This window comes from Phascolarctos cinereus, unplaced genomic scaffold (genome assembly GCF_003287225.1).
Source record: "Phascolarctos cinereus isolate Bilbo 61053 unplaced genomic scaffold, phaCin_HiC Scaffold_8;HRSCAF=390, whole genome shotgun sequence".
Taxonomy (NCBI): domain Eukaryota; kingdom Metazoa; phylum Chordata; class Mammalia; order Diprotodontia; family Phascolarctidae; genus Phascolarctos; species Phascolarctos cinereus.
In genome coordinates this window covers 4,674,997-4,694,015 of record NW_027556291.1, presented here as the reverse complement: position 1 = coordinate 4,694,015, position 19,019 = coordinate 4,674,997, and the positions used below count along the sequence as shown (strand labels likewise).

The 19,019-nt window shown below is 45.5% G+C and overlaps 2 protein-coding genes across 2 annotated transcripts in view; one reads left to right on the top strand and one right to left on the bottom strand.

Moving 5' to 3' along the window:
- Positions 1-280: 280 nt before the first annotated feature.
- Positions 281-18,200, bottom strand: APEX2 (apurinic/apyrimidinic endodeoxyribonuclease 2). Its single transcript, XM_020979960.2, has 6 exons — positions 18,010-18,200; positions 17,258-17,341; positions 14,714-14,894; positions 4,079-4,225; positions 2,916-2,985; positions 281-1,380 (listed from the first exon to the last, which is right to left on the bottom strand). The coding sequence occupies exons 1-6, from the start codon at positions 18,122-18,124 to the stop codon at positions 529-531; spliced, it is 1,449 nt and encodes a 482-aa protein (XP_020835619.1). The 5' UTR covers positions 18,125-18,200; the 3' UTR covers positions 281-528.
- The window catches only part of LOC110203443 (uncharacterized), a 34,117-nt gene continuing 33,220 nt past the window's right edge, over positions 18,123-19,019 (top strand). Inside the window, exon 1 of the mRNA XM_020979946.1 lies at positions 18,123-18,362. Within this exon, the coding sequence (XP_020835605.1) occupies positions 18,123-18,362 (240 nt within the window). The remainder of the gene's footprint in view (positions 18,363-19,019) is intronic.

The window sequence follows — 19,019 nt, the reverse complement described above, 5'->3', positions numbered from 1 at the left end:
TAGTCAGTCAGTCAGTCGGACAAAAACACCTCCCACAGATCAGAGAGACAGCTCCATCATCAGGACCTACCACACCATGTAGACCAGGCCTTTCCCTGAGAAAGCAAAGGCGTGGCCCCGATGCTATTTCAGATCCAATGAGAACTCTACCATGCCCTGAGGAAAAGACAGGCGACCTCCCTCCCTCTCCAGGGGTGCTATGGGATTAAGTCACTTCCACAGCACACCTACACAATCTACCTGAGAGCCCTGAGTCGTAGGGAACAGAACTGGGGGCAGCTTTGGGAAACACCCAAGATCCAAACTTTATTAATGGGAAACTGAACGTTATCTTTTTAAAAAAGTTAACCAGACCCAGGTTAGCAGCAGCTTCCTTCTTTCCCCTAAGCCTCTTTTAGGCCCCTTGACGCCTGCTCTGGGGCCCCCACTTGGGCCTTTGCAAACAGCCACTGAAAGATGCTGACTCCATAACCTAGGACCACCCCCTAAGGGAGTGGAGCAAAGAGGAAGCGCCTAGCGGCAGGCCCCTCAGTGAGTGGCTGGGTTCTTCCCAGAGACCCAGAGAAAGAAGTCACAGCGAGCAGCAGGGTTGCTGGTGTGGCCCACAGGCCGTGAACACACATAGAACTGCCGGCCAAAGTTGGGCCCGGCTTTCCTCACTGTCCGCAGCACACAGGGCTCCCTGTGGCCCTTGCACAGGGGAGGACGAGGCGGGCCTTTCAGAACAGCCTTCCAAAATGCTGCCTGGCCCTCGCCTGGTTCAGGGGGTGGGGGTGCCACCACCCTGGGGTCCTGGCTGGCTGGATCAGTCTCAGGCTCCTGGGCTCCAGTGACGAGGGGTTTTTCTGGGGGACAGCCTGCCTGGAAGAACCTCAGGAGGCTCAGCTGGCCTCGGCCTAGGTCCCCACCGATTCTTTTAGCCCGGTTCTTGGGCAGCGCACCATTCTTTTCTCCTTGGGGCTGGGGCAAGGTGGGCTCTGGAGGGTTTGGGTCCAGTTTGACCAGGAACCGGGAGAGTTTCTGCTGCCGCCCAGCAAACTCTGGCAGGTACTGGGTACAGAGTGGGGGACATCGGGGTGCAGGGATCAGCTCTGACCTCAGGATGGCCCCAACGGGGCAGTGGTCTGAGCCCTTCACCTCAGGCATGAGGAAGGAGTCCTCAAACTCCCCCAGCACCAGAGCTCTGTCACCGAGGATATAGTCGAGGCGGGTGCCGTAGTTGGTGAGGCGTGCCCCTGTAACGGTAGACCAGCAGGTGAAGGCACCGACTTTGGCTGGGTAGAAGTGACGGAAACTGTCAACGAACAGCCCACCGTCCCTCTCGGGCTGCCACAGGAACTCTGTGAGCCACTGGCGTCCGGGGTTCTCTTCAAAGCATGCCTGGGGTAGGCAATCGAGAGCCAGAGAATGTCAGAGCCAACAAGAGCCGAAGAAAGAACCGAGTATAATACCTCTATTTGGAAAGGGGGGGGGAAAGCCTCAGAAGAGGACTCAGGATCAGTGAACGTCAGAGCTGGAAGGGACTTTTTACAAAGGACGAAAATGAGGCACAGAGAAGAGGGGAGGTCCCACAAGGCCCAATTCAAGGTGGCCTTCACGGGCTCCCCACTAACTGTAACTTCAGGCAAACCCTTCCTCTTTCTGGGCCCTGGTTTCCTTTGTAAAATGAGAAGAACAATGCTCACACTGCACTTTCCAGGGTGCTGCACAGCAGGCTACAGACATTTCTAGTCTTCAGCCTCACCCAGAAAGGAATCCCTGGGCTCCCCTGGCCTCCTTTCCAATTTCTAGGTGAAGGTTTTTAACCCTCAAAGCCTCAACACGGCATGGTCTGTGACCCTGCAAATACATTCGTTAGCATCTTTGAATCCCTGCCCCCTCAGCACCAACAACAGAGCACGGCACGCAGTAGTCTCCTTAGCCGTAGGTGCTTGAACAAATGAATGTGTGAATGAAATTCTAGGCCTGCGAGCAATGGGTAGAAACCTCGGAGAGGCAATGAGAAGGGCCTGACAGTGGAATGGCCTGCTTCAGGAGGTAGTGAGATCCCTGTCCCTAGCGTTCTCTCCCAGAGTGGCAGTGGATTCCCCTGCAAGGACACTGTAGAAGGGATTCCTGTTCAATGGCTTCTGGGGTCTTTTCTGTCTCTGGGAGTCTAGCGTTCTGTGAATACAAGGCCCTCCTCAGTCTGGTCCCTGCCCGCATCTCCAGCTCTGCCATGATTCCTACACAGAAACAGCATCTATCTCTGTCTAACTTCACTGCCTGCTGAGTGACACCACCTTCACTCCGGCCATCCTGCAAGTCAAGAACGCCCGTCAGCTGTGAATGCCTCGCTCTATGCCCTCCAGGGCACCCAACCACCAGACCTGCTAACCAGACACTGCTTCCTAAGCTGGGCACCCTATGCCACAAAGAGGGCCTCTGGGTTTGTGAGAAACACCAATGCTTTTTCCTTCTAAAATATATTTTCCATCTAAAATGTCTGCATTAAAAAAATACTGATTCTATGTGGCAATTTTTTTTTGCATGAAAATAGGCTTAATTTTATAGGAACACTGCATGTCAGAGCTGGAGGCGTCTTAGCAATTACAGTCCAATCCCTCATTTTACAGAAAGGTGAAGATGCCTATAATCAAAGAACGTCAGAGCTGGAAGTGGCCTTCAAAACCAGAGAGATCAACTGATGGATCACTAGGAGCCCTGGTGTCTCTGGAGTCAGAGGAGCAGGGTTTAAGTCCTAGCTGTGTGACATCATCTCAGAGCCTGGATGTTAGTTAAGGTCTGCCCCTCCCAGTCTAATTCTATACTTCCATGATCAACAGGGTAGAGAGGAAGAAAAGGATAGCTGACGGTGTGTCCACAGACATGGATTAAGACAGACGCGGCACGCTTAGCTGAAAGGCAATCCTCACCAGATCATCAGGGTCACAATGGTCCAAAGGCCGGTGAGACGTGTTCACATCGCCCAGAATGATCACGTGGCTGGGAAAGAAGAAGCGTCCATCAGCCACAAGAGGTGGTTTGAGATTGTGGGAAGGAAGCAGCCATGTGGTAGGGTAGAGGCAGGGGCAAGAGCCCTGAGATGGGAGTTCTGAGGCATGGGGGGAGAGGCTTGGCTCTGCCAATTACTAGCTATATGGCCGTGGGCAAATTCCTCCTCTCTCTCCTCCTCCTCTTCTTCCCTCTGTGGTACAAGGGTAAAGGCTCTTCCCCTGCCTCCCCTCACAGAATGAGCCAAAATGGCCTGTGAGGAGCCCTCAACCATCTCAAGGCCTTTCCCTTCTCTGGGCTTCCATTCTCCAGTAACAACTGAAGATGACCACAGTTCCCGCTCCTTCATCTCCCCTACCCCCTCTGATGGTCCCCACCCCCACCAATGTTGTGAGGAAAGTGCTTTGTAAATCTCAAGCTCTGACCAAAGCAGTGGCTCAGCCTTCCTTGGGCCCTCCTCCATTCCTGGACAGGCTACTTCCTGGCCCTCAAATGCCTTCCGTCCTCCCTCTTCTTGTAAAGCCAGCTCCAGTTACTCACTACCTTTAGGAAGCCTGCACTGCCCTCCCCAGTCTCCCTCAGCTCTCAGCTCTCGGATGCCTATAGTGTTTAATACTGTAGATTACAGCTGCCTATCTGTGCCTCATTGCCTTATTGGACCCTGAGGTTCAGAGGGGCCACTTCTTGTCTGCAGTGACTCTCCTCCAGCGTGGAGCGCTTTATAAAGGTTCCTGGAATGAATGAATGAATGGACAAGCTTGGGACGTGTCCCTTCTCTTGCGTGGGGAGGGGGCTGGCCAGTAGTAACTCCTCGAGGGCTCCCAACTCAGCAGGCAGGTCGGCAGTGGGCCCAGAGCAGCTACTTGGCCAAGGTTGCTCACTGGAAGGAACCTCAGGGAGCATCTAGAGCATCTACTAACCCTTATTTTATAAATGAGGAAACCAAGATCCAGAAAAAAAGAAAGAATCTGCCCAAGGTTGCCAGGGGCCTAAGGAAGACAGCCAGGCCTAGAGCCTGAGGCAGCCAATTCTAGACCTCTCTGCACTGTCTCCCACTACCTCCTGTTGCCGGATTGGTTCCCACCTGCCTGCCTGCAGGAGAGCTTCAGCTCGGAGCTGCAGGAGTCGGTAGAAACGTAGCTTGTAGACCAACCGTTCAGGCTTCTCAGGGTCCGCGTGGGGGCAGTAAACATTCATTATCGTCAAGGTCTTTTCATGCCCATCTGAAGTGCTACAGAGGAATAATAATCACAAGGCCAGCACTTGAAATTTCCCAAGTACTTTGCATGCACTAACCTAGTGAAGGGATCTTCCTCCACAGCCAGTAAAGACTGTCCCCCTGCTTTGCTGTTCCCCCCCTCAAATAAGTCCTGTCCCGACCTTTTAAATTTCAAAGGAGACCATAACCCAGTGGAAGGTCCATTTTCTCAGCCAACTCTTAGTCCACTTCCTAATTCTTTCTCACACAAATTACCGTTCAAAGTCTTGGCTCCCTTAAGAGTAATAAACAGCAAAAGGGATGGAGGTAGAAATGGAAGCACTGAAAACTGCAGCACAAAAACCCTGAAGCTTGGGATGAGCAGAGGCCAACTTTAACATAAAGTTCAAAATCAAGAAATAAGCTGGAAAATGAGCAAACAACAACAAAAAGAATCTGACCACAGAAAGTTACTATGGTGACAGGGAAGGTCAAAACACAAACTCAGAAGACAACAAAGTCAAAACTGCTCTATGCAAAGCTTCAAATCAAAATGTGAATCGGTCTCAGGCCCCCAAAAAGAATTCTTCGAAGAGCTCCAAAAGGATTTTTAAAATCAAATAAGAGCAGTAGAGGGAAAACTGGGAAAAGAAATGACAGTGATGTAAGAAAGAAACAAAGATTAACAGCTTGGTAAAGGAGGCATAAAAAAAATATTGAAGAAAATAATACCTCAAAAAGCAGAATAGGCCAAATAGTAAGAGGCTTTTTACAAAAATTCACTGAAGAAAAGAACCCATTAAAAAGTAGAACTGACCAAACAGATAAGGAGGTATAAAAACTCGCTGAAGAAAATAATTACTTAAGAATTAGAACTGCATAACTGGAAGCTAACAATTCCAAGAGACATCAAAAAAACAATAAAACAAAATCAAAAGAATGAAAAAATGGAAGAAAATGTGAAATATCTCATTGGGAAAAACAACGGACTTGGAAAACAGATTGAGGAGAGATAATTTAAGAATTATTAGACTACGTGGCAGTCATGTTAAGAATTACTGGACTACCTAGAAGCTATGATAAAGGAAAAAAAAGAGCCTAGACATTATAGTTAAAGAAATTATCAAGGAAAATTGCCCTGATATCCTAGAACCAGAGGGTAAAACAGAAATTGAAAGATTCCACTGATCTCCTCCTGAAAGAGATCTCGAAATGAAAACTCCCAGGAATATTATAGCCAATTCCAGATCCCCCAGATCAAGGACAAACTATCTCAAGCAGCCAGAAAGAAACAATTCAAATATCCTCAAGCCACAGTCAGGATAACACACGATTTAGCAGCTTCTACATTAAAGGACCAGAGGGGACTGGAATATGATATTAGAGGACAAAGGAGCTAGGATCACAACCAAGAATCACCTAACCAGCAAAACTGTGTATAATTCTTCAGGGGAAAAAAATAGATATTTAATGAAATAGAAGACTTTCAAGAATTCCTGATGAAAAGACCAAAACTGAAAAAAAAAATCTAACTTTTAAATACAAGACTCAAGAGAAGCATAAAAAGGTAAACAGGAAGAGAAATTAAAAGGGATTCAATAAGGTTAAACTATTTACATTCTGACAAGGATAGATGATATTTGTAATTGCTAAGAACTTTCTCGTTATTAGGGCAGTTAGAAGGAGTAAACATAGATAGAGGGTACGGGTGGGAGTTGAATATGATGGGACGAAATCTAAAAAAATAAAATTAAGTGGTGACAGAGAGATTCACTGGGAGAAGGGGGAAGGGAGAGGAAGAAAGGGGTAAATTATCTCACATGAAAGAGGTACAAAAGAGCTTATATAGTAGAGGGGATGGGGGGGGAGCACGAGAACCATACTCTCATCAAAACTGGCTCAAAAAAGGAATAACGTACACACTCAGTTGGGTATAGAAATCTATCTTACCCTACAGGGAAGTAGGAGGGGAAGGGAATAAGAGAAGGGGAGTGTGTGATAGAAAGGAGGGCAGATTGAGGGAGGTGGTGGTCAGAAGCAAAACACTTTTGAGGAGGGATGGAGTGAAAGGACAGGGAGGGAGGGAGAGAGGGGAAGGGAGGGGGAGAGACACACAGAGAGAGAGAGACACACAGAGAGAGAGAGAGAGAGAGAGAGAGAGAGAGAGAGAGAGAGAGAGAGAGAGAGAGAGAGAGATAAATGGGGGGAAAACAGGATGGAGAGAAATACACAGTAACCATAACAGTGAAAAATATTTTACAGCAAGTTTTTCTGATAAAGGCCTCATTTCTTAAACATATAGAGAACTAAGTCAAATTTATAAAAATGCAAGTCATTCCCCAATTGATAATTGGTCAAAGGATATGAACAGGTAGCTTTCAGAAGAAGTCAAAGCTATCTATAGTCATATGAAAAAATGTTCTAAATCACTAGTGATCAGAGAAATGCAGATTAAAACTGTGAGGTATCATCTCACACCTATAAGATTGGCTAATAGGGCAGAAAAAGAAAATGACAAATGCTGGAGGGGATGTGGGAAAATTGGGACACTAAAGTACTGTTGGTGGAGTTGTGAACTGATCTAACCACCCTAGAAAGCAATTTGGAGCTATGCCCAAAGGACTATAAAACTCTGTATTCCCTTTGACCCAGCAACAGTACTACTAGGTCTGTATCCCAAAGAGATCAATAAAAAAGAAAAGGCTCTATATGTACAAAAATATTCATAGCAGCTTTTTGTGGTGGCAAAGAATTGGAAATTGAGGGGATGCCCCCTTTAGTTAAACAGAGGACTTCCGAGCATTCCTTATGAAAAGACCAGAGTCATACAGAATCTTTGAAGTAAAAATATAGAAGTCAAGTAAAACAAAAAGGTAATTATGAGCTAGCAATCATAATGTACTAAACCAAGCTGAAATGTTTGCTTTTTAATATGAGGAGATGATACATGTGTCCCCTGGAGTATACAGGTCATTGGGAATCCAGATGGTATACTGCACAGAGTGCTGGGCCTGAAGTCAGGAAGACCTGAATTCAAATACTTCCTAGCTGTGTGACCCTGGGCAAGTCACTTCATTCCTGTCTGCCTCAGTTTCCTAAACTGTAAAATGGGGGTCATAATAGCACCTACCTTCCTAGGGTTGTTGTAAGGATCAAATGAGATAATATTTGTGAAATGCTTTGCGGAGCTAGCCATTCTTAATAAAAATTCTTAATAAGAATAATCTTATTCTTGATGATGATCTTAAAAAAGGAAAGGAAGAGGAGAAGAAAAGGAATATATGGAGAAATGGGGGGAGAAAGTTTGACCTGAGAGGTAATAGGAAACCCTGAGGTTAGGAAAATCACTTCTGCAGCTGTGTGGAGGCTGGACTAGAGTGGGCAAAAATCTGAGGCAGGGAGCCCAAAGCTATTCTGTACTATTTCAAATGAGATCTTAGGAGGGCCTCAAGTAGGATGTAAGTGGAAAGGAGGGGCCAGATGGGAGAGACATTTTGGAAGTAAAAATCACCAAATTTAGTAGAGGATCAGATAGGAGAGTCCTTGAAGTCACCAAGTCCAGCCCCTCATTCTATAGGGAAAGAAACTGAAGTTCAGAGGGGTCACTTGACTTGCCCATGGACACAAAGGTCATCAGTGGCAGAGATGGGATTTGTACCCATAGCTTCTGCCTCCACATTCACTGTTCTCTTCATAGTACCAACGTTGCCTTCCCTACTCTACCCGTCTAGGAAGTCTGCATCCCACCCGTGATAAGTAAATTTGGGGCTTCCCAGAAGTAACTAGTACTCAGGACAGTATGGAGCAAATGGGACCAGAAATACTCCAAGGTGAGCCAAAAGTCTTAATGCAGCTAAACTTTAACAGCTTAAAGCTGCACAAAGACTTTTGAGACACCCTGTATAAGCTGGCCTTAGAGGAAGTGAAAGATCCTGGCATAGACCACAATAAACTCCAAACTGATGTGACCTGAATAATAAAGGGTCAAACCACAAAAAAATGAGAAGACAATGAGCTCAGGGAACTTTTTCACAGCTCCATGGCTAGGGACTGAAGTCTTACCTGAACAAGGAAGGGATAGGAGTGATTATGAAAGATAAAACAACTAATCTCAACTAAATGAATTTGAAAGGTATTTGCATGAACAAAATTAATATGCCTGGAGTAAGAAGAAAAGCATGGGGGGGGGGAATCTTCACAGGAAATCTCTCTGTTGTGATCCTGACGCCCGAGATATAGTGACATGTGTGTGGCTAAGCCATCCTTCAAGAGAGACGTGCTCAAAGGACAGAAAAGTCTCAAAACAACTGCCAGCCATTAACCACCATTGGAAACAACACTCCAAAGCAATAACATGAAGAAAACACCCATGCAAATAAGCCTGAGCTTTCATCTCATTCACTTCATTCACTGCAAATTCGCAAAAAAGACAAAAGACAAAATAATAAATGTCAGAGACAATGTTCAAGGAGCTTCTTTCCCTCTTTTGTCTCTCATCTCTCCCCCATCTCTCTCTCCCTTTCCTCAGCCCTTTTCTCCATCTCTCTCCCCTTTCCTCTCCATCTTGCTCCTCCATCTCTCTCCCTCTCCCCATCCTTTTTCTCCATCTTTCTCCTCTTCCCTCTCCCCCATCTCTCTCCCCTTCTCTTTCTCCCTTTCCTCAGCCCTTTTCTCCATCTCTCTCCCCCTTCCTCTCCATCTTGCTCCTCCATCTCTCTCTCCCTCTCCCCATCCTTTTTCTCCATATCTCTCCCCTTTCCTTTCCATCTCACTCCTCTCTCTCTCTCTCCCTCTCCCTGTTCTCCATCTCTCTCCTCTTCCCTCTCCCCCATCTCTCTCCCTCTGTCTCTTTCCCCTGTTCCCATCCTTTTCTTCATTTCTCTCTCCCCTATCTTTCTCAACACCCAGAGCAACTTTGTTTGCAAAAACAAAGAACTGGAAGTCACCCACATGTCCAAAGATGAGTAAATTGCTGAACAAATGGTATATTAATTTAATCTTGTTGCAAATGTGAAGAATACAAAACCACATGGCAAGATTGACTGTGGTGTGAAGAATGCTGGATTTGGAATCACAGACCTGAGCTCAACCTCAGTTCTGCTACTTTTTGGCCCTCTCTGCTCATTGGTGAGGTAAGAGGAAGCATTTGCACTAGAGGCCCTTCCAGATGCAGTCCACTTGGAAATCCCACGCTTCAATCTTAAGAAATACCAAATATGAAGAAAACCATAAAATAAGGAAAACGGCAAGTGAAGTGCTATAGGAAAAGCCAGAACAACAATATGCCAATTCAATTCTATGCACATCACTGCCACATTGCCGTGTAAGGCAGATGACAAGACAGACAGCAAGGCTGTGGATACACCCCATAGCTGCAGCAGGGACTAGACACAGTGTGTCTGTGGCCTGGGCAAGAGGGGAACTGGAGTGTATGAATATAATAGATTAATATTATTCAGTAAGAAATCACAACTATGAAGGATTCTGAGAAACAGGGGAAGTATGAACTGATGCAGAGAACGATATACACAATCATTGATTGAGATACACACACACACACACACATATATGTAATGACAATAATAGAAATGAGAAGCTTGCTAGAGGGAAATCAGACTGAGTGATTATAAGAACCATCTTGGTTCCCGAAAGCAGATAATGAAACTTGGCAGAGAGGTGGGGGCACGTGTCACATAGTCACTCTATTATTGTGCTTCAACTATTTTTATTTGTTAAGGAGCATAATTTGACGGGGGGGGGGTGTTGGTAGAGGGGGAGGAAACAACAAGAAATTACTGTGATGTAGCAGCAAATGACCATAGTCATCTACTCTTTGATAAACCCAAAGACTTAAGCTTTTGGGACGAGAACTCACTATTTGAAAAACTGCTGTGAAAACTGGAAAGCAGTTTGGCGGAAAGAAAGCACGTACCAACATCTCACACTGTATACCAAGATAAGGTCAAAATGGCTACATGATTTAGACATAAAGAGTGATAAGCAAATTAGGAGAGCATGGAAAAATTTACCTGTCAGATCTATGGATAAGGGAAAAATTTATGACCAAACAAGAGACAGAGAGTATTTTGGGATGTAAAAGAGATAGTTTTGATTACATTAAATTAAAAAGGGTTTGCACAAACAAAATCAATACAGCCAAGATTAGAAGGAAAGCAGGAAACTGGGAAAAAATTTTTTACAGCAAGTTTCTCTGATAAAGGCTTCATTTCTCAAATATATAGAGAAGGGAGTCCAATTTATAAAAATATGAGTCATTCCCCAACTGGTAAATTGTCAAATGACATGAACAGGCAGTTTTCAAAAGAAGGAATTGGAGAGGATTCTAGGAAGATGGCAGAGTAGGTCAGAAAGTTTGAAGCTGTCAAGATTTTCCTCCACAAAAGAGATAAAATAGTACCTCTGGGCGAACTTAGAGCTGTGAAAACAAGTAAGAGGAGGGGCAGAAGAAGGGTCCTCCTGGGACAATAGGAGAAGATATGAAGAAAAATCGTGGACCAGATTTCCTCCCTGTAAAGAGTAAACACCCCCAGGCTTGGGTCAGCTTCAACAGCAAGCAGCAAGCCCTGGGGTTAGCTGAGCTGGGAGGCTGCCTCTGCCCCAGCCACAGGAACTTTTACCCTCAGGACAGTGAGGGGAGGTGGGTGTCTGACCCGGGGAAGATCAATGGGACCTCTGCTGACAAGGAATGCCAGAACCAGTGGTGCTGTGGAGGTGAGGTGCGGGCAAGAAGGAACCAGCACAAGCCTGGCGAGTGCAGAAGCAGTGGGGTGGGGGACGTCTCTGCTGTGGGCACTTACAGGAAGCTGGAGCTCTTGGTTTGAGTTCAAGGTCAGAAGGGTGAACTGAAAAGGATTAGAGGCACCATCCCTTATACCCCAGGACTAGAGGTGATTATAAAAATGAAATTATTACTCAAAAAATGAACAGACAAAGGAGAAAGAATCCAGCCATAGAGAACTACTATGGGAATAGAGAAAATCGGGGTGTGTCTCCAGAAGATACTGAAGCAAAGAAACCCTCTTCTACCCCAAAGAGTAATATCAAATGGTCACCTCTCCAAAAAGAACTCATTGAAGAACTTAAAAAAGACTTTAAAAATCAAATGAGAGACTGAGGAAAAACTAAAAAGAAAAATAAGAATAATACAAGAAAAACAAGATTATAAAAGAAAGTCAACTAATTAGAAAAGGAGATCAGAATCTTAAGGAAGAAAATGACTCCTTGAAAATCACAGTTGGGCAAGGGGAAGCCAGAAAAGTTTTAAGAGATAAAGAAATTAAAAAAAAAAGAATAAAAAAATAGAAGAGAATATGAAACATCTCATAAAAAAAATAGATCTAGAGAACAGATCAAAAAGAGAAAACATGATAATTGGACTACCTGAAAGTTCTGATCAAAAAAAGAATCTTGATGCAATAATACAAGAAATAATTAAAGAAAATTATCCTGAAGCCTTAGAACAAGAGGGGAAAATAGAAAAAGAAAAAATCCCCCAATCACCACCTGAAAGGGATCCTATGAGGAAAACTCACAGGAATATCATAGTCAAATTTCAAGACCCCCAGATCAAGGACAAAATATTCCGAGCAACATGAAAAAAGTAATTTCCATACAGTGGTACCACAATTAGAATCACACTAAAAGATCGCAGGTCCTAGAACACTGTATATCAAAGAACAAAGCTAAGCATACCCAGCAAAGCTAAGCATAATTCTGAATGAAAAAATAAATGGACATTTGATCAATTGTTGGACTTTCAGGCCTCTGTTAAAAAAACAAATCTTGAAGTCAATAGAAGATTTAATACATGAGAGCCAAGAGAAATAGAAGGTACATACCAATGACCAATTACAAGGGATTAAATAAGTATAGAATGTTTACCTTTTATGTACGAAAAATGTAAAACCTATGGCTAAGATTGTTACTAGTAATTAGGTAACTTATAAGGAAGACTGGGGTAGACCTGAGCATATGACTCCAAAAAGTAAAACTATTCAAGTACAGCTAAAAGAGTAATTGCCTTTTATAAATGAGATGTAAGAAGAACCAATATAGAGGAATTAGATGGGGGAGGGGGGCTGTTAGTTCTGGAAACCTATTCTCATGGGGAATGGGTTTAAGAGGGGAAAATATATATACATTTAGAAGAATTTAAAAGTCTTCTAAATTTAGAAAGAAATAAAACTCTAAGGGGATAGGGAGAGGGGAGAGGATAAAGGAGGGATTTTTACACAGGAAGGTGTGGGAATGGGTTAAAAGGAGGAAATAGAAGGGTTTAGTTTAGATTTAGGGGAATGGGAGGATAAGGGAGGGATTGCTGGAGTTGGGGTAGGTTAAGTAACAGTAGAGTAAGGTAAAAGTAAAGTAGAGGAGTTAGGAGAGATAGGAAAAATAAAGAGATATGCACAAACAAAAACAAAGATAAGGAGTAGAATCTTTTAGGGAAAGTATATGTATATGTATGTATGTGTGTGTGTGTGTGTGTGTGTGTGTATATATATATATATATATATAAGTGTATGTATATATAGATACCTATATATAAATATATCCAATGCTCAACTGTAGCCTTGGGGTGGTAGATGGGGGGGAAGGAGGAGGAAAAAAGGACAAAGTAAAAAGTAAACAGCAGAGAACAAAAGAAAACCTACAAGGAAGCAAAGAAAAGCTGGACAGCGTTCAACATAACAGGCAGTATTTAATATACAGGCTTTCTTGAAAGGAAAAGTTATTGCTACATAATGTGAATCCTCTCCTATGTTCTGCTGTGCACATGACATTTTTGTTTTTTCTTATTTTATATTTAAGTTCACATGTTTCTTTTTCTTTTCTTATGTAAGTTTAGCATTTCTCTAAAAGAAAAAAAGAAGAAATCAAAACTACCTACTCTAAATCCTTATTGATTAGAGAAATGCAAATTAAAGCAGCTCTGAGGTACCACCTCACACCTATGAGGCTGGCTAACATGACAGATAAGGAAAATGATAAATGCTGGAGGGGATGTGGAAAAATTGGGACACTAATGCACTCTTGGCAGAGTTTATAAATTGATCCAGCCATCCTGGAACTATGCCCAAAGGGTTATAAAACTATGCATACCCTTTGACCCATCAATACCACTAGTAGGTCTGTATCCCAAAGAGATCAAAGAAAAAGGGAAAAGGACCAATATATACAAAAATATTTCTAGCAGCTCTTTTTGTGCTGGCAAAAAACTGGAAATTGAAGGGATGAATGACTAAACAAGCTGTGGTCTGTGACTGTGATGGAATACGATTGTGTTATAATAAATGTTATAACAAATATAGTAAATGACAAGCAGGATGCTCTTGGAAAAACCTGGAAAGACTTACACAAACTGATGCAAAATGAAATGAGTAGAACCACAAGGGTACTGTATATAGTAACAGCAATACTGTATGATCAACTGTGAATGAATTGGCTATTCTCTAATTTTTCCCCCCCTTAGGCAGCTGGGGTTAAGTGACTTGCCCAGGGTCACAAAGCTAGTAAGTGTCAAGTGTTTGATCTGAGGCTGCATTTGAACTCAGGTCCTGCCTAACTTCAGGGCTGGTGCTCTATCCACTGCGCCACCTAGCTGCCCCGGAATTAGCTATTCCCAATCTGAGTGCAGAGTGAACACTGAAGCATAAGCACTTTCTTTATTTTTCTTACTTTTTTTCAATATGACTAATATGGAAATGTTTTGCATGATTTCACACATGTAACTGATATCACATTTTCTGCCTTCTCAATGACTGGGGGAGAGGAGTGGGAGGGAAAGAATTCGAACTCAAAATTTAAAAGAAAATGAAGCTAAAAATAAATAAATAATAAATTTTGGAGGGAAAAAAAGAAATTACTGTGATGGAAAAACAAAAGACATCAGTGAAAAAATTTTAAAATTTCCTTTGAATGTAAAGAAAATAATATTTTTAAAATCCCAGCCCAGAATTGCGCAGGAGAAGTGATGTATGCCAAGGAAAGAGCAGTACCCCATGGCAAGCCAGAATGCTCCCCTGGCTTCTCTACACTCTATCTGCTGGAAGGCCTCTAGCACACTGGGTGGACCTCCTATGCAGAAATGGGAGAAGATCATGGATAAAAGTGGTCCAGGATGGGCCACAATCTGCAGAGGTGAAGGCAAGGCCCATACTGCTGAGAGCACAGATACATCAAAGGCATGGAATTTGGAATATGGCTTTTTATTTATCAGGGACAGTTATCAAATGTTTCAATTCCCTTCCCCCCACACCAGCCCATTTAATTCAGGAGGTAGCAGCTATTTAGTACTGACCCCAATGCCACTAAGGGAGGTATAAGTAGAAGAGGCCTTGGCTGCAGGTCAGAAAGTGCCAAGGAGCACCAGCCCTGGATTCAGGAGGACCTGAGTTCAAATTTGACCTCAGACACATAAGACTTACTAGCTGTGTGACCCTGGGCAAGTCACTCAACCCCACTGCCTAGCAAAAAGAAAAAAAGAAAAGCGCCAACATTTACCGTATCTGGTGCTGAGTGAGGACTGCCCGGCCTTCGCTGTCCAGAGCCCGCAACTCATCTTCAGTGAACTCCTCTGTGTTCCCGTAGGAGCCCACAGCGCCCTGGTGATTGGTTAGTAGGCTGGTCAAGCCTTCTTCCGCTGCCCCTGGAGTGGCATTGTTTTTACAGAAGGTGGCCACACCTGGGGGGGGGGCGGAGACAGGCAGGCACAGAGACAATGAGTCACAGAATGATAAAAGAGATTAAGGGACCCCACCTTCCCGAGCTTGGAAGAAGCTATCAGCTCCAGGCTCATTGCTTTGGGTTTCTGGAGTGGGGGGAGGCACTGTCTGTCACACAGAAAAGGGAAGGGACCTGTCCATGAGCAGGAGGGCTCAGGGAGAAGACAGGAGAGGCAGGTAATCAATCAACCAAGATTAAGTACTTACTGTTCATCCTATAGTGTGCTCAGTGCTGGGGAGAAAGGTAGAAATAGTCCCCGTCCTCAAGAAACTTACATTCCAGCGGGGGAGACTTGATGTGAATAATAACACACAAAATACAGAGTATGGAGAAAGTATCTTTAGAGAGAGACAACTAGGTGTAGCAGCGGTTAAATAGGACTGAAGTCAGGAAGATCTGAGTTCAAATCCTGTCCCCAGACACTAGCTGTGTGACCCTGGGCAAGTCACTTCACCTGTTTGCCTCAGTTTATTCATCTGTAAAATGGGGAAAATAATAGCCCCTCCCTCCCAGGGTACTTGTGAGAAGCAAAGTACATAATATTTGTAAAGCCCTTAGTACAGTGCCTGGTATACAGTACATGCTTAATAAATGCTTGTTCCTTTCCCTAGCATCCAGGGATATCAGGAAAGGCTTCCTCTAGAAAGCAGCATTTGAACTGAGTCTTGAGGGAAGCCCGGGATTTTAAGAGGAAGAGGTGAGGAGGCAAAACGAAGCACAACTGGAAAAAGTCTTCCAAGGCCTCATCGCCTTCTGCATCCACACCCTGGGGGGGGGGGAGGGGGGGAGGGAGAGAGGGAGGGGGGAGGCAGGGAGGAGGGGAGGGAGATGTTTTTTCTTGGGGCTAAGTTCAGTCATTATGATTTCTCAGATTTTATTGTTTTGTTGATCCTTCCATTTACATTGTTGTAGGTCAACCCCTTTATTTTATGGAATGGGAAATTCCCGGCTAGAGAAGGGAAAGGACTTGTCCAAGGTGTCATGACAGTAAACCTAGTTACAGAACCAGGACTCAGAAGCTCTTTAGGAGAGGTCCTTAAAAAGAGTCTAAAGGGGTCCTGAGTCCAAAAAGTTTGAGAACCCTAGGATGGAGAGATGGAAAAGTCCATAGCAACCATCTAATCCAGGGGTGGGGAACCTTCAGTCTGGAGGCCACAGTCAAAGGACCACACTTGAGGACCTAAAGAGCCCCATGTGGCTTCAAGGCTGAAGGTTCCCCACCTCTGATAACCCAACCCTTTCATTTATAACAGGGGAAACTCAGGTCCAGAGAAGGGAAGAAGCTTCTCTAAAATGATGTAATCAGCAGGCAGTGGAGCTGGGAGGCAAACCCAGGTCAGCAAGGTGGGGAAGTAGACAGAGGCCTGGACTTCAACTAAGGAAGACCTGAGTTCAAATCTGGCCTTAGAGGCTTACTAGCTGTGTGACCCTGAACAACTCACTGAACTGCTGTGCCTCAGTTTCCCTATCTGTAGAGTGGGGATAATAATAGTACCTACTTCCCAAGGTTGTTGTGAGGATCAAAAGAGAAAATATTTGTAAAGAGCTAGTGATTATAGTCTAAGCATACCAATTGAGATGTTGCAAGGAGGAAACTGAATTATATAGGATATACTGTCCTATTGCTACTCTAACCAAGGGCCTTCAGAGATTCATAGGATCTGGAGGTGAAACGGGCCTTAAAACTCATCTAGTTTCACCCCCTTCATTTCAAGAAAGGGCCTTAGTGTCACAGCTTGTAAGGAGTGGAAAGGAGCTTAAACAATATCTAATTCTACAGACAGGGAAAGTGAGCCCCAGAAAGGGGACGGGATTTGGGTCACAAAATGTCGAAAATGGAAATAGACCTTAGAAAAAATTCAGCCCAAAGTTCCTCATTTTTCAGAGGGAAAATGTCAACCTGAAAAGAAGCGACTTATTCAGAGTCACATATATCATTCAGAGCAGAAAAAAAGTCAACATAGATTTTTAGTTATTCCCCCAACTGACATTTTGTTTCCCTCTAATGTTTAATTTTTTTTAAGACAATTGGGGTTAAGTGACTTGCCCAGGGTCACACAGCTAGTGTCAAGTGTTTGGTCTGAGGCTGGATTTGAACTCTGGTCCTCCTGACTTTAGGGCCGTTGCTCTATCCACTGCGCCACCTAGCTGCCCCAAAATGTAAACGTTCTAATAATAGTAGCCATAATTATGACCACAGCTGTTGTTTCGTGCTGATAAAAACTCTGGATAGGCAGCACGTGGTACAAGTCTTGTTAAACCCATTTATAGTGGAAAACCAAGGCTCCAAAAAGCCTGCCCAACACGCCAGATCCCACACACCTGAGTAGCCACTGCGAACTCGGCTGAAGCTAAAATAGGAGCTGTATCCGTCCACTATGGCCAGGGGCTCTTCCAGCAGGTCCCCTGGGGGCCAGAGAAGAAATGACCAGGTTGGGGGAGATCCGCCACCGTGGGCAGGGCTCTGGAGCCACAGCCCTGCTCCCTGCAGGGTGGCCAGAGGAACTGCCTGGCCCCTAAGCCAAACCCACAGAGGCAGCCCCGAAGCATTTTAAGGAGTTGGGGGCATCTTGTAGAATAGTGTCAGCACTGGGGGAGTGGGGGAAGAGAGGGAAGTGGAGATAATCCTGGGAGGGGGCTCTACGGGAGAGCTACTGGGTCAGCTGGAGTCTGGTGGGGATAACTTGGGAGGGGGGGTATCAGTGTGGTGCTTTGGGGAGGTGATCGTTGGGGACGGGAAGAACTGGGTAGAAGAGGGTGTCTCTTGGAGGTAGGGTCAGAGGGGATTAGGGGGATGGATCCTCTAAGGGGGGGTCAGAACTAGGGGAGGGAGAGGATGATTTTTTGGGAGGAGGCGGCCCTGGGGGCAGTGCTAAAAGAGTGTGTGGGGGGGAGGGTGTCCCTTTAGGGGGCAGGGTAGTCCTGGGGGTAAGGCTGTTTTGGGGGAGAACGTGATCTTTGGGGGCAGGGGGAGGACTAGAAGGGAGAGGTCCTGTCCTGGGCGGCGGGGGGCGACGGTCTCCTGGGGGCGGGGGGGTGTCGGGTTGGGAGGAGGGGCACGCCTCGATTCTCACGAGTGACTCGGGTCTCCTGCAGGCAGGTCACATCGGCCCCCAGGGAGTCGAGCAGGCGCCGCAGGTCCTCAGGCGATCGCCGGATCCCATTTATGTTCCAGCTCACCAGCCGCATGTCTCCCGGCGCGCTTTCTCCGCCCGCCTCGCGCAGATTGCTGGGCGGAGCGGGGCGGGGCGGAGTCTACCCTTCGAGGAAGAGAGCCCCGTTGGCTGCCGAGCGCAGGCGCGGGCGCAGGCGCACTCTGAGGCGGGCAGCCTTTGGCGGGAGGGGGCGGGGCGAGGGGCGGAACAGGGGAGGGGCGGCGGCCGACTTGGTTTACCCTCTTCTAGACGTCAGCGCTCAGACCAGGAACGTCGGATCCCATTGGCCTCTACGTCTTCTTTCAGTAGAGGGGTAAACGGGCGCAGAACGGAGAAGAAACTTACTGGTAATATTAGTTACCAGTTTTATGGCTCTTTCAACTTTAGAAAGCACTTTATACGGATGATCTCGTTTGAGCAAATCCCTTACCCTCCTTGGCCCTCAGCGTGCTCCTCTGTGAAATGAGGAGGTTGGCCCTGATGGCCTCTGAGGCCCGCGAACTCCCTGGCACCTGCTGCACTCGCCCCCCCCCCATGGGGGCATTTCCCAGCATCCTATTTGATGCTGTTGTATCCAATGAATGAAGCCTACATTTCAAAGGTTTGTGGAGTGTTGCAGCTGGGCGGTACCTTAGGGAACATGCAGCTAGTCCAAGCCCGGGTATTACAGATGGGGAAAGTGAGGCCTGGAGGGAGGCAAGGACCTGCTCCGGGTACTCCATTTCCTATCTCATGCCCATGCTTCAAATACATTCCCTCCTTGGCTATTTCATTGAATACAGTCTATCAAGACTGAGCTCCACATTTTAAATTACATGAAATCTTTCTGAACATGTGCCCCCCCCCATCTACTAGGTGATACTGTGCACAGTGTTGGATTTGGGAGTCAGGAAGACCTGAGTTCAAATGCAGCCTTGGGCAAGTCCAGT

Excerpts from the sequence above, each read along its gene's own strand:
- APEX2 (XM_020979960.2), bottom strand. The coding sequence starts at position 18,124 with ATGCGGCTGGTGAGCTGGAACATAAATGGGATCCGGCGATCGCCTGAG. Across the intron at positions 14,895-17,257 it reads AGTTCGCAGTGGCTACTCAG|GTGTGGCCACCTTCTGTAAA; the intron begins GTGTGTGGGATC and ends CCCCCCCCCCAG. Across the intron at positions 4,226-14,713 it reads CTCACTCAGCACCAGATACG|CACTTCAGATGGGCATGAAA; the intron begins GTAAATGTTGGC and ends ATTCCTCTGTAG.